Here is a 12688-nt window from a genome sequence, read left to right as displayed (position 1 = left end):
ATTACCTGCAGCATGTTGAGAAGCAGGCTTCGGAACTTGGTCCCCTCCACCATGAAGAGCGCCATTTTGTCACAGAGCTTGGCGGCTGTGGAGGCGAAGCTGCGGTCCGTCACCGCTTTCTGGTAAATGGTCTTGACGATCTCGCCCAGCATCTCCTCGGAGTTGGTGGAGTTCTGGGCCTCCTCCATGAAGGTGGTGAGCTTGGAGTCCACATCACTGCTGTTGTTCCTCATGCTGTTGAGGATTTCAATTAATTTGTCCATTTTGTTCTTTTGGGGGTTGGTTGCCTCCACCGGCACTTCGTCCTGGTCCGTGAAAAGGGAAAGACAAGGCATCTGTTACACAAGGAAAAAACAGACATATCAGCCCTTGTTCTTTCACAGAAAACAGGGGGTAGGGGGTGATGGGAGTCATACAATCAGATCTAAATCTAGGCATGTTCTAGTGGCACACTCTAGTGGTCTGAGGTCCGGAGTGGGAGCCAAAAACTTGGGAGCGCTAATTACTGCTCTGACAGGGACTCCATCTACGACTCCTGTGCAAGTCATATCACATCTCTGTGCCTCAGCATCCCCATGTGATAGATATACCTGTGTACCTCAGAGGTGTGACATTTACTAAGTGCCCATGAACCAGGTTTGCCTGCAGAGAAAAGCCATAGCTACTGATACTGTGAACACACTGACTCAGCATGACCCTGCTCAGGCACCTGGAAATACCAAGGTGACATGGGTGTCAGGGTTTGTATAATTTTTGGTGGTGCCCAGAACAGGTCCAAGCAGAGTCGTTCCGTCCATAGGACGGACTGGGGCAACCGCCCCAGGACCTGCACTTTGGGGGGCCCCGCGCTATGGGAGGCTGTGGGGTCCAGGGTGGCCTGGGGAGTTAGTGGGGGGCCTGGTGCTGGCAGCAGTGAGAGACCCAGCCCGCCCCTGCTCCACCAGCTCCCAGCATCGCTCGGGGGGGGGGGGGGGTGGAAGCCAGAAAGAGGCAGGGTGGGAGCTGGGGGGAAGGAGTGGAATGGGGGCGGGGAGGGGGTGGAGCAGGGGCGGGAAGGGGTGGAAGAAGTGCGGACTTGGGGGAAGGGGTGGAATGGGGATGGGGCAGGGGCGAAGCAGGGGCGGGAAGAGGTGGAGCGGGGACTTGGGTGAAGGGGCAGAGCGGGGGCAGGGTAGAGCGGGCTGGGGACGGGTTGCTTGCTGCTGCCAGCGCCAGGTCTCCCACTAACCCCCCAGGCGGCCTGGACCCTGCGGGCCCCAGAAGTGCAGGCCCCCCAAAGCATGGGGCCCGGGGTGGTTGCCCCGGTCCATCCTATGGACGGGAGGGCTCTGAAAATATAAGCCCAAACATTGGTGGAGCTGGGCCCATGTTCTTGAATATTGGTGGAGCACGGGCACCACAGGCCCATATAACTCACCGCCTATGCAAGGTCACACCGGGCATATGCAGGCATTAGCATAGTTACTTCCCAATTTGGGTAGCATGAGACCTAGCTTTGCAACAGGGAACCTGTGGGGATTACTTAATGTTCATAAATTATCTGGATGGTGGAAAGCGCTATGGATATTCTAGTCAAGCCCCTCCCATAACTTTCTGAGCAGCTCACAGTGATTAGCAGTAAGCACTTGAGGTTTCTGCAACATATTGCAGGCAACAGAGAACTTTGAATATTCAGTCACTGACTAGTAGAATGCTATAAGGTGCTAGCTCTGCTTAAAGGAGCCAGGAAGGCAGGTTTTTCTGTTGCTTTTGTGCAGCAAGTGCTGCATGAGGGTCAGCCATGTTATGCCGTACCCTCTCTCTCTTCCACTCCTCTCACTTTCCCTTCTTTATTAGTGGTAGTAGGCTGGTCCCAGTAGACGTTGCTCCTTTCTCCCTCTCATGTTACAAACTTACAGCCCATATGCTCTGGTCAGTGGGAAGAAGGTTAGCCTGATGGTTTAAGGCACTGGGCTGGGACTCAAATCTTCAATCAATTCCTGACTCTGCCAAACACTTTCTTTGTGATCCTGGGCAAGCCCCTTGATCGCTCCATGTCTCAATTTCCCATCTGTAAAGTGGGAATAATGCTGCTTTCCTGGCTTATGGGCTTTTATGAAAATAAATTCACTAATATTTGTGAGGTGCTCAGATTATAAGGCTACAATGCCACAGAAGTACCTAGATCTGGACAGACATTGAACAACCTAAGCGCTAATCAAGACTATCACATGCTATATATGCACAATGTGAACCAATTGCAGTTACTACAAGAGCTTTAACTTTTTCATCTCCTGGCTTTTGTGCATTTTAATGAATAACATTACCACTCCTAGTATTGCAGCTTTTTAACATTTAATTATGCTGTGAAACTTTTTGCTAGGGACAGACATGCAGTGGACATCTCACATTTGCTACGAGCTGATCTCCTCTCTTTCTTTTTTTCCATTGACAAAACATCGTGCCACACTCTATGAAAGTCCCCTGAAACCTTTAGCAAATTCCAGGTGTGGCCTTGAAACCTGATGGGTGGAGCTGTCAGAAGGCCAGCTGTGTAAACTCAATGCTGGACATGGGGCATAAACATAACTTGGCGTTTACCTGGAGTATTGCTCTCACATGACACCAGGCTCCTAGAAGCTATGATTATGGGTTTGATCCTTCAAACCGTCTCTTCTCATGTAAATAGTCCCACAGAAGTCAGTGAAATTGCTCACACGAGTAAGGACTGTTTAGGTGAGTGATAATTTGCAAGATCAGACCCTACATTAGGTCTCAGGAAAGCAACTTGCAAGTGAGTATTTTAAAACAGTCTGCATATCATCTATGTTTTACAGGAGAATATTAAGAATTAAAATGGTCTACATCGCACTGCATACATACAGATACACAGACATATTCAAATGGGTATGCACACAAACACACAACAGAGCTGTTTATGTTCATGTTTGTTTCATTTCATATACTAGATATGCTCTGCATATTTGTGTTTATTTTTTACTACACATTTGGATATTTTTGCTGAAAATTCATTTGTGTGGATTTTTTCAATACGCACAAATACACTTACAACAAAAATCCTGCATTCTCTAGGATGCACGTGGACGGATTATCTATTAAACCCTCAGAAATTTGCAACTTTGTCTCCAGAAATGATTTCTCTTCCATCACTTGCACACACAAGTTTTATTATTGTTGAGTTGGTCAAGAGAAGGGGGAAGGATAAGGGTGCTTTGATATATTTATCCATCTATCTAGATAAATGGATATCAGGTTTAAGTGGCTAAATCTACCTCTCCAGTGTTCAAAGTCTGAATTCTGCACTCAGTATCTAGATCAGGGGTGGGCAAACTTTTTGGCCTGAGGGCCGCATCGGGTTTCATAAATTGTACGGAGGGCCGGTTAGGGGAGGGGGTCGTGGCCCGGCCCCCACCTCCTATCTGCCCCCCCCCCCAGACTCCTGCCCCATCCAACCCCCCCCCATTCCCTGATGCCCCCCCCCCGGGACCCCTGCCCCATTGACACCCCCCCGCTCCCTATCCCCTGGCTGTCCACGGACCCCCGCCGTCCCATCCAACCCCTCCTCTCCTTCCTGACGGTCCCCCTGGGACTCCTGCCCCATCCAACCACCCCTTCTCCCTGACTGCCCCGGGAACCCTTGCCCCTGACTGCCCCCTGGGGACCCCTGCCCCCATTCAACCCTCTGTTCCCCCCCCCGACCGCCCCGACCCCTATCCACACCCCCACCCCCTGACCACCACCCCGAACTCCCCTGCCTTCTGTCCAACCCCCCTGCTCCCTGCCCCCGTACCGCGCTGCCTGGAGCACCGGTGACTGGTGGCGCTGGAGCCGTGCCCCCCGGCTGGAGCCAGGCCACGCCGCTGCCGCCACCATGCAACACAGAGACCGGGTCAGGCTGGGCTCTGCGGCTGCGCTGCCCCAGGAGCTCATCGCCCCGCCGCCCAGAGCATTGCGCTGGCAGCGGAGCGAGCGAGCTGATGCTGCGGGGGAGGGGGAACAGCGGGGGAGGGGCTGGGGGCTAGCCTCCCAGGCCAGGAGCTCAGGGCAGGACGGTCCCGCGGGCCGGATGTGGCCCGCGGGCCGTAGTTTGCCCACCTCTGATCTAGATTCTGGAAGAGACACACAGCCACATTTTAGAACACTCCAGAAACTCAACTGGCATTTGCAAATAGGCTGGGAAATGCACGTGCTCCTGATTTGGGCTCATAAACCCGCATCTTCATGCAGTGTTTTCTGCAGGGTTTTTTTTTTCACAATTCCTCCTTTGAAAACTCGGCCTTAACATGAACACCAAACAACAGGTCAGGTGCAGTTAGATAGAAAGACTCAGCAGTGTGTCAGTAAAAGGCCCGACAAAGAACCACAAAAACCCAGCCACCCACCAGAAGAAATGTTCACTTTAGGAGAGGAGACGATAAGTTTGGCTGTGCTCAGGAACAAGGCTCCATGTACGTGTGTGAAAGGATCAACAGTTGAGCTTTTAATACAGGGAAATTCAGCTCCCCACAGGAATAGTACCTTTTCTTTTAGTCTCCTTCGCAGTCTGTCTTTGGAAGACTGGAGCAAATTGACCTTTGGCCTTTCCCCGATGCGCTCATGAACACTGTCTCTCTGCTTGGGTTCTGGTTCCTGAATGTACTGCTGAGACGGTCTCTCCACGACCTCCGTGCTCCGGTACATCTCCAGGGGGATGTGCACTGTGCAGACCGAGGCGTCCTCGATTTTCAAACTTTCAGTCTCTTTGGCATTTCTGTGCGTTTCCTTGTCGTTGGGTGAGTGCTTCTGGTTGTGGTGCCATCGCCGGTTTTGGCTGTAGCCGTGGTGGCCTGGCCTCCCTGAGGAGTGAGGGGGTTGGCCTCCCTGGTAGAGTTTCTGGTGTTCCCTGTTGTGTTTGGCAGTACCTTGCTGATGATCCGTGTGCTGCTGCTGTGATTTGTTTCCTCCAGGAGGCCTCTGTTGTCTCCTGCAAACACAAACGGACAAGTCAGCATGCTCAAGCCCCTCACCTTCTCCTACGTTCATCTGCACCAGGAGAGCACCAAACTTGCCACAACAGCTTCCCGAACAAGGGCTTGCCAATGGGGTAATCTGGGGCACTGACGAAGAGAGCGATTTCCTGGGGAGTTGCTCAGCCGTGCAGAGTAACACAGCAGCCATGCAATTGGAACATCTTAAAAAATGATCCCAAATAATAACAGTCCAACTGTGTTCGCATTACCCAAGCCCACAGCGCACTCTCATGCTGATCAATACATCTCCGAGCCCTGCTGGGACCCAACACCACTTCCATAGACTCCTGGATGATCACCACCAAGTGTCTTTCACATAATTCCCGTTCCCATGCTGGTTCTTTCCCTGGAGCTATGCTGCAGGGAGCTTGTAGTGGGGTGGTCACCCGCTCCTGCCTTAAAAGGCTTAAAACAGCCTGGGGAGAGGGCTGTGGCAGGAAAGGAAAAGCGGGGGCTGATTGGGGGAAGCAGCCTCAGCTGGGGGCCACGCCCCAATCAGGCTGTGGCTGGCTTAATGAGGGCCCAAGTGGTCCTTATAAGAGGGCTGGGGCCAGAAGCCAGAGGAGCACTCTCCCTCTAGTTCTTGAGGGAGAAGGGCCTGGCTGCCTGGAAGCTGAGAGGGTACCTAGACTGGAGCAGGGTTGGGGGAAGGCTAGAGGAGCTGGGGAGCTCCGGCCTGGAAACCCCCCAGGCTGCTGGCCTTGTTAAAGGCCAAGAACAGGTACTGGGGCTATAGAGAGGTAGCCTGGGGTAGGCGGAGGCAGGAGGTCCAAACCCCCCTCGCCGGTGATGAGTGGCACTTACACAGCAGTCTGCCCCAGGGAACGGGGACTAGTTGACTGGCAGTAGCCATAGTCTGAGGCGAGGTGGGGATAGAGGGTGGGGGTTCCCTGGGGAGGGTTGGGAGGGGAGACCCAGATCTGTAGGGATACTGCCAGGGGGCAGCACCCAGGCCTGAATAGGGCACCGGGATCCAGGAGGGACTCGGGCCCAGCGGCAAGCGGGACACCGGCCTGCAGAGGGCGCTCCGGAGGCTGGAAATGCTAATTCCCTGGACGACTAGCAGGAGGCGCTACAGGGGTGAGTCCCGCCCCGTTACAGAGCTAGACAGAGTTAGCAATCTCTTGTGCACCCTTGACCCTGTTCTCACACCACTATTCCCCCTCCTCTCCCATTTGTCTTTCCTTCCTGGTTAGAGTCAGCTGCTCTCACTTGTCTCTGCCACCTGCCCATGACTGTCCCAAACAAGTCTCCAAGCCTAACAATTCTATTGGTCTTAAATACAAATAGGTTTTATTGGCAGATTATAGAAATGGAGAGAAAAAGTATGACATCAAATGGAATGTAAAAGAAAAACCAACTAGACAAATGTTGCAGAATGTGTTGTTACAGGAGGAAGGATGGTCCAGTGGTTAGAGTCCTAGCCTCGGCCTTGGGAGGCTGGGTTCAAGTTCCTGCTTTGTCACAGACTTCCCATGCAACCTTGGCAAGTCACTTACCCTCTCTGTGCTCCAGCCCCTACATCTGTAAAATGGGGTTAACAGCATTCCCTGCCTCACGGAAGTGTTGGGAGGATAAATACTTTAAAGATCGAGGCAGTTAGATACTGCAGTAGTGGAGACAGATAGCTAACCCTAGGCTTCAGTAACAAAGATGGCTTTATGACACCCGAGAAACCTTACATATCGTTGCGCCCCGTGTGTCTGATCTCTGCCAACTGGGTCTGTATTTCACTATTGACCTGGCAGACTAAGCCACCTAGTCTCAGATAGTCTTTGTGTCTCACGTCTCACTAAAAAGTCTTCCCCCTCTTGTAGGGAAGAGCTCTGTGCGCCTTCCCAACAAAACAGGAGAGATGTTATATTGCCATCCAAGATGGTACAAAACCTGACACATGTCTGTGAACTTCCCCCAAGAAGCTGGGTTGGATTTTCAATTGAGTTAGGTGGTCAAGTCCCATTGAATGTCTAATTGCTTTGGTCCCCTTTGAAGGATTCCAGTTTGCTGCAGTCCCTTCTAGACCAAAGGTCTGAAGGGTTGACTTCTCCCAACCTCAGCAGTAAAAACGTCTCTTTGGATAGAAGCCAGGCAAGGAAGAGATCTCAGGAAAACTTCTTCCCATAAGTTTATGGCAAAATAAATTTTGGTTGTATCCCCACACTGTTCCACCAACGTGGAGCTCTCAGTTTCAAAGGGGCCTGCTTCTGAGTTCTTTAAACTGTTCTCGTTCAGGTAGAAAGTTATTTGAAATGTAACAGGAGTTGCTAAAATTGAGCATCAAGAGACAAAATTAGAAAAGAAAACTAACAAATATAAAATCCAACACTCGACTGCCAACTCTCCCTATTCAGGCTTTACTTTTCAGCAAAGCCCTGACTGTTTTCACCCTGCGCCCTACAAAATGCCCTCCCACTTCTATGGATTTCGATAGCATTTTCTCCCCAAATGCTCCTATTTATGGCATTCATATGCTGGCATGCTCCCTGAATATTAGCAGGTTCCTGTGAGGGCCAGGGGAGGAATGGAAGAGCGTCAAGTTATATAAGAATGTGGCGTGTGGGCTTCTGCTCCTTCCTGACAGGACCCCAGTTACTGCTCAGCTGTTTACTTTCTAGTGAAAAGAGGGAGTCTTTATCCGCTCTGTCTGAAGAGACATGCTTTGTCCCTCTACAGCACATGTCATCCAAAGCTCTAAAGACACTTTAAACACAATCATTATGCCTCGCAACACCCTTGCGAGGTAGAGGAGAACCTTTATCCACTGAGTCACTGAGAGCTACGGTGGAGATTTACCCAGGCACAGATGGGAATCAAAGTCCGCAAATGATTTGCCCAAGATAGCAGAGCTAGTCAATGGGGAAGTCATCTATTCAACCCACAAGTCCTGGCTCTTAGCCCCTTGCTCCAACTACTAGCTCCAAAGAGAAGCTGCTGAACTTGAATTAATATGCAAACTAGATACCATTAACTTAGGTTTGAACGGAGAATGGCTCGGTCATTACACTAATTGAATCTATTTCCCCATGTTAAAGTATCCTCACACCTTCATGTCAACTGTCCGAAATGGGCCATCTTGATTATCACTTCAAAAGTTTTTCTCTCCTGCTGTTAATAGCTTCTCTTAATTAATTAGCCTCTTACAATTGGTATGGCTACTTCCACCTTTTTATGTTCTCTGTATGTATAAATATCTTCTTACTGTATGTTCCATTCTATTCATCCGACGAAGTGGGCTGTAGCCCACGAAAGTTTTTATGCTTAAATAAATTTGTTAGTCTCTAAGGTGCCACAAGTACTCCTGTTCTTTTTGCTGATACAGACTAACACGGCTGCTACTCTGAAACCTAGATTAGAGTATGTGTCTCCCTGAAAATAATAAATAATAATATATGGAGATATACCTATCTCATAGAACTGGAAGGGACCCTGAAAGGTCATTGAGTCCAGCCCCCTGCCTTCACTAGCAGGACCAAGTACTGATTTTGCCCCAGATCCCTAAGTGGCCCCCTCAAGCACTGAACTCACAAGCCTGGGCTTAGCAGGCCAATGCTCAAACCACTGAGCTATCCCTCCCCAAAAGCAACAGTAAAACGAATGAAGTAATCTGGCCGCACATTCACTTGTGTCCACAGTCTGTATTTTCTCTAGAGGAGCAAATGTATCTGGCATGGGAAGTTTCCCACAAAGCAGACACTATCATCCTAAACAACAAACAAACAAACAAACGTGTGCCTGTAACACTGAAAAGTGAGGACATTTCCCCTTGCTCCTCTCTACAGGAAGCTGACGCTGGAGGAAATTCCTGCCAGTAGATGTGGCCAAAGGGTGTCTTGCATTCTCCATCTGAACTTGGATATTTCAGATTTCCAAACGGGCTGTCAAGACAAGATTATCAGGGTTTGCAACACATGAAAAAAAGGGGAGGAAGTTTAAAGGCCTGTTTTCATAAAAAAGGACAGGATTTAGGGTATCCTATGACCTGTGTGGTTTTCCATTGCTTTAAACCAGGTTATCTTCAAGGCAATACCAGAATAGAGTTTAAAAAGATACACAGGGATTTTTTTAAGTATACCACATTGCATCCAAATCCCATTTAGCAGTTGTGTGCCTTTTACCAGGGTTATTTCCTTTACTCCACTGTTGATTATTCAGATAGCTGTACATCTAAATAGAAGCTCTTGCTCTTATCTAATCAGACTCTTTCCTCCAGCTCATTCAGTCTGGTGACTGTAACATGACAACTGCTTCCCCATGGCAGTGACATGTGAGGTCACCAGTTCTGGACTGTGAATGCATCAAGATGGGGGAGCAGACAGTTCTAAAAAGGAGGAGAGCCTCTATTTACAGTGCTGTCCCTTTAAAAGGAGACACCCCAGAGCCCTGGATTGTGTTGGCTTCTCAATGACTGCATTAGGGCTAGCAGTAAAACCAGCAGCAGTTCCCAGCATGCCCACGGTCCTTTTAACACTTGCTATGTTGTTTAAAAAGCATGCTGGATCGGCACTGTAAAATTCAGCACTTTTCAGGCCCGTGGGGTTGCAATGACGCAGCTTCACAATTTGCACTGACAGAAGGAGAGAGGCGGTAGGGAGTGGGGCAACCGTAACATTCACGAAACTGGCTTTGTAATGTTGTGTCTTTCCCCTTCTTTCTAAGCCCTTAAACCTCAACCCTCAGAAGGCTGGATCTTTTTCACTGTTCATTTTCAGACATTCTAACATTTGAGTTTTTCAAGGGGAAGAATTTTATAAAGAATGTGCAATTTTGAGTTTAGGTGTTAGCTGGACTCCAATGAAACATTTTTGCCTTAACTTTTTAAGTAAAGATTTTTGTTTGCAAACAGATGTTTTACATGTAATTAAATGTGTTATGTTACCTGTATCATTCCCCTGCAATATTTGCAACCCAAAACACAATATCATCATACTGCTGCATAAGAACCAGAAACTGAGACTGAATATAAACAGAAAGCAAAACTGACCAGTTAAACTCTGGTGTTCAAGTGGAGGGAAGAGCAAAGCAATAGAGAATGAAAAGTAAGTTAGATTTATAATACTCTTCCAATTTTAACAATGTAAGGAGTTACTAGTAACCTAGGTAAAGATTTTTTTAACTCACTTTTATACTGACATTGCCCTATTAAGGATAAAGCTTAGCTCTCAAATACCTCTTTACACACTTACAAAACAACGTACAACTGTATTAATTAATGGAAACAAATAAATATTGTTAGTCTTGTGTGGAGAATCTATATTTGTAACATGACTGTAACTTACAGCAAACAGGAAAGTTTCCCGTCTTCCTCATCTCCTTTTTTATTTCTTCTCCCATTCAGTTTGCAAAATTTTTTTTGAATGTCTCAGACCTAAATTCAGTGGTATGAGACTAAACACAAATTCCTTCCATTGCCACTGAGCACGAGTCTGTTCTTCCCACATTTAGCCAAATACAAGCCCTCAGTCTTTATGGTTAAGAGCCAGTTGGCCTCAGAAAATGGGTTGAACGAATGCGGGTACCAAGGAATACAGTTCTGACGGGCAGACTGGTTTGGCAGACAGATCTGGAAACTGTTTAGCCACTGACCACTGTAATATATTTATGAATGGCCACCTCCTTTGTCAGAGCACATTTAGCAGATCAGTGCAAATTAGTTCTAGGAAAAGTATAATAAATTGCTATGTGAAATGTTTTAAATAACCAGTGTTATTTATCTGGAGGGGAATTGGAGTGTGAGGATGAGGATGAGACAGAATCACAGAGTGGGGATTATTCGCATTACTAGTACAAAACCAATAGTGAAATGCAATCTTATTGGTTTACTGCAACAAATTTGTGTCTGTCCCTTTTATGTATATGCACATTTGCTTGGCACAGATCTGGAAATTTAGAATATTAAGAGAGTGTCTCTCATTAAAGATCCAGTTTTGGGCTGCAACCATAACACCGGAACGTGAAAGACACACTCAGGATCAGTGTTCTGACAGTCGCAAAGGCAATATTCAGATGGCAAGCAGCTGAACAAACACAAAGGCAAATTTGCAAATAGAGTCACCAATTACGACTGAACACATGGCAGTTAAACAAGTAAGGAAAAAAAGTTTACAGAAAATAAAGAGGCAAAGGAAAGAAAATGTCAGACAAATAACGATGTCATTGACTTGGCAGCCGGCAGAAGCAGAGAAACTGTCCAGTATTCAGGCAAACGTGGAGAGAGTGTAACGAGTCCAACCTCTTTGCAAAACAGCCCAGACAAAGCAGAAGGATGCCTGGAGAGAATGTGAGGATTCTTCAAGTGATGGAGAGCGGTTCATAAAACTTAATGAAGAAGCTGCAGATTCAAATGAATGGCTAATAAAAATATGCACAGATGGGGCTTGGTCCTGCTCCCAGTGAAGTCAAATGGCAAACTCCCATTGGCTTCTATGGTGTAGGATTAGGGTCATAGCCTACATTCACAGATTCATATTCATACAGTTTAAGGCCAGAAGGGAGCATTAGAACATCTAGTTTGACCTCCTGTATATCAGAGCCATTAAATATCACCCAGTTGCTCCAGTATTGAACCCAATTTGTTTGACTAACGTATAACTTGTGTTTGGCTAAAGCATCACTTCTGAAAGGCATCCAGTCTTGATTTGAAGACATCAAGAGACGGAGAAGCCACCACTTCCCTTGGTAATTTGTTCTAATTGTTAATCACAGTCACTTAAAAATGGTGCCTTATCTACAATGTGAATTTGTCTGGCTTCAGTTTCCAGCCATTGGTTCTTATCATGTCTTTTTCTGCTAGATCTGAGGAATCGAGCCTCTCTCTACATTGATTTTGCACCTGTGCAACTAAATCAGCATAATAACGTGTGCAAAACCCAAATATAAGTGCATTGCACCACTGTAAAGCGGAAATGACACCACTGCAGATTAACCTGATAACATACCAAAGTAAACGGCTCCAGTGTAAGTCTGCTTTGTGCCAGTGTAACATGTCTACATTACCCTGCTACACTGGTGCACATTACAGCTACACAGGCACACACTCTCCTAATGTAGACAAGACACAAGTTTGGCCATACTCCCTGCCCCAAAAAGTAACGTCCAGCCTTCATTACACCCTTTTTTTCCCTGAAGTGGCCTCTGAAATCTTCAAACTGAAATATGAATGACATACAGGGATCACTTCGTCCATCACAAAAAGCAGCCACTTCTGGGATGGAACACAGCAGCCGTTTAACAGCGCACAGAAACACTACCTGGCTGATGAGAACAGGAAGTGAAGGAAACTACTATATCCAATGGAACCAAACGAACAAGGAAAATTCAGGTTGGCAGATTATAAAATACCCAGCCAGCAATATGGCCCAGCCATGGAGTTAACACCCTCTCTCATTTTACAGATAGTGCCTTGGGTTCTCACAAGTAAAACGGACCTAGGGCGGATTTTAAGTTTCTACAAAAGATGCTAGGCTGGATCACCAGCTAGTGTGAATTCGTATAGCGCCACTGAAATCAATTTCATGCCAAAATGCACTGCCTATTCAAACCAGATGAGTGAGTATCTGACCCAGTATTTCCAGCAACACGGGCTCTTCCCTCCTTCTGAGGCTCTGGTTTAGAACCGATTCAGGGGAAAGGGTGTCACATACTTAAACAACAGCTCCACTTCCTGCTGTACCTAGATATTG

The 12688-nt window shown here is 47.6% G+C and overlaps 1 protein-coding gene across 1 annotated transcript in view; it reads right to left on the bottom strand.

The window, feature by feature from the left end:
- The window catches only part of CTIF (cap binding complex dependent translation initiation factor), a 328641-nt gene that overhangs the window by 91505 nt on the left and 224448 nt on the right, over positions 1–12688 (bottom strand). The window contains exons 8-9 of the mRNA XM_065406541.1: positions 4519–4963; positions 6–335 (exon numbers count right to left, since the gene is read on the bottom strand). Of these exons, the coding sequence (XP_065262613.1) occupies positions 6–335; positions 4519–4963 (775 nt within the window). The remainder of the gene's footprint in view (positions 1–5; positions 336–4518; positions 4964–12688) is intronic.

The sequence above is a fragment of the Emys orbicularis genome, chromosome 6 (genome assembly GCF_028017835.1).
Source record: "Emys orbicularis isolate rEmyOrb1 chromosome 6, rEmyOrb1.hap1, whole genome shotgun sequence".
NCBI lineage: Eukaryota > Metazoa > Chordata > Testudines > Emydidae > Emys > Emys orbicularis.
The sequence above is the reverse complement of the archived record's forward strand: the minus strand, read 5'-3'. Positions and strand labels throughout refer to the sequence as shown.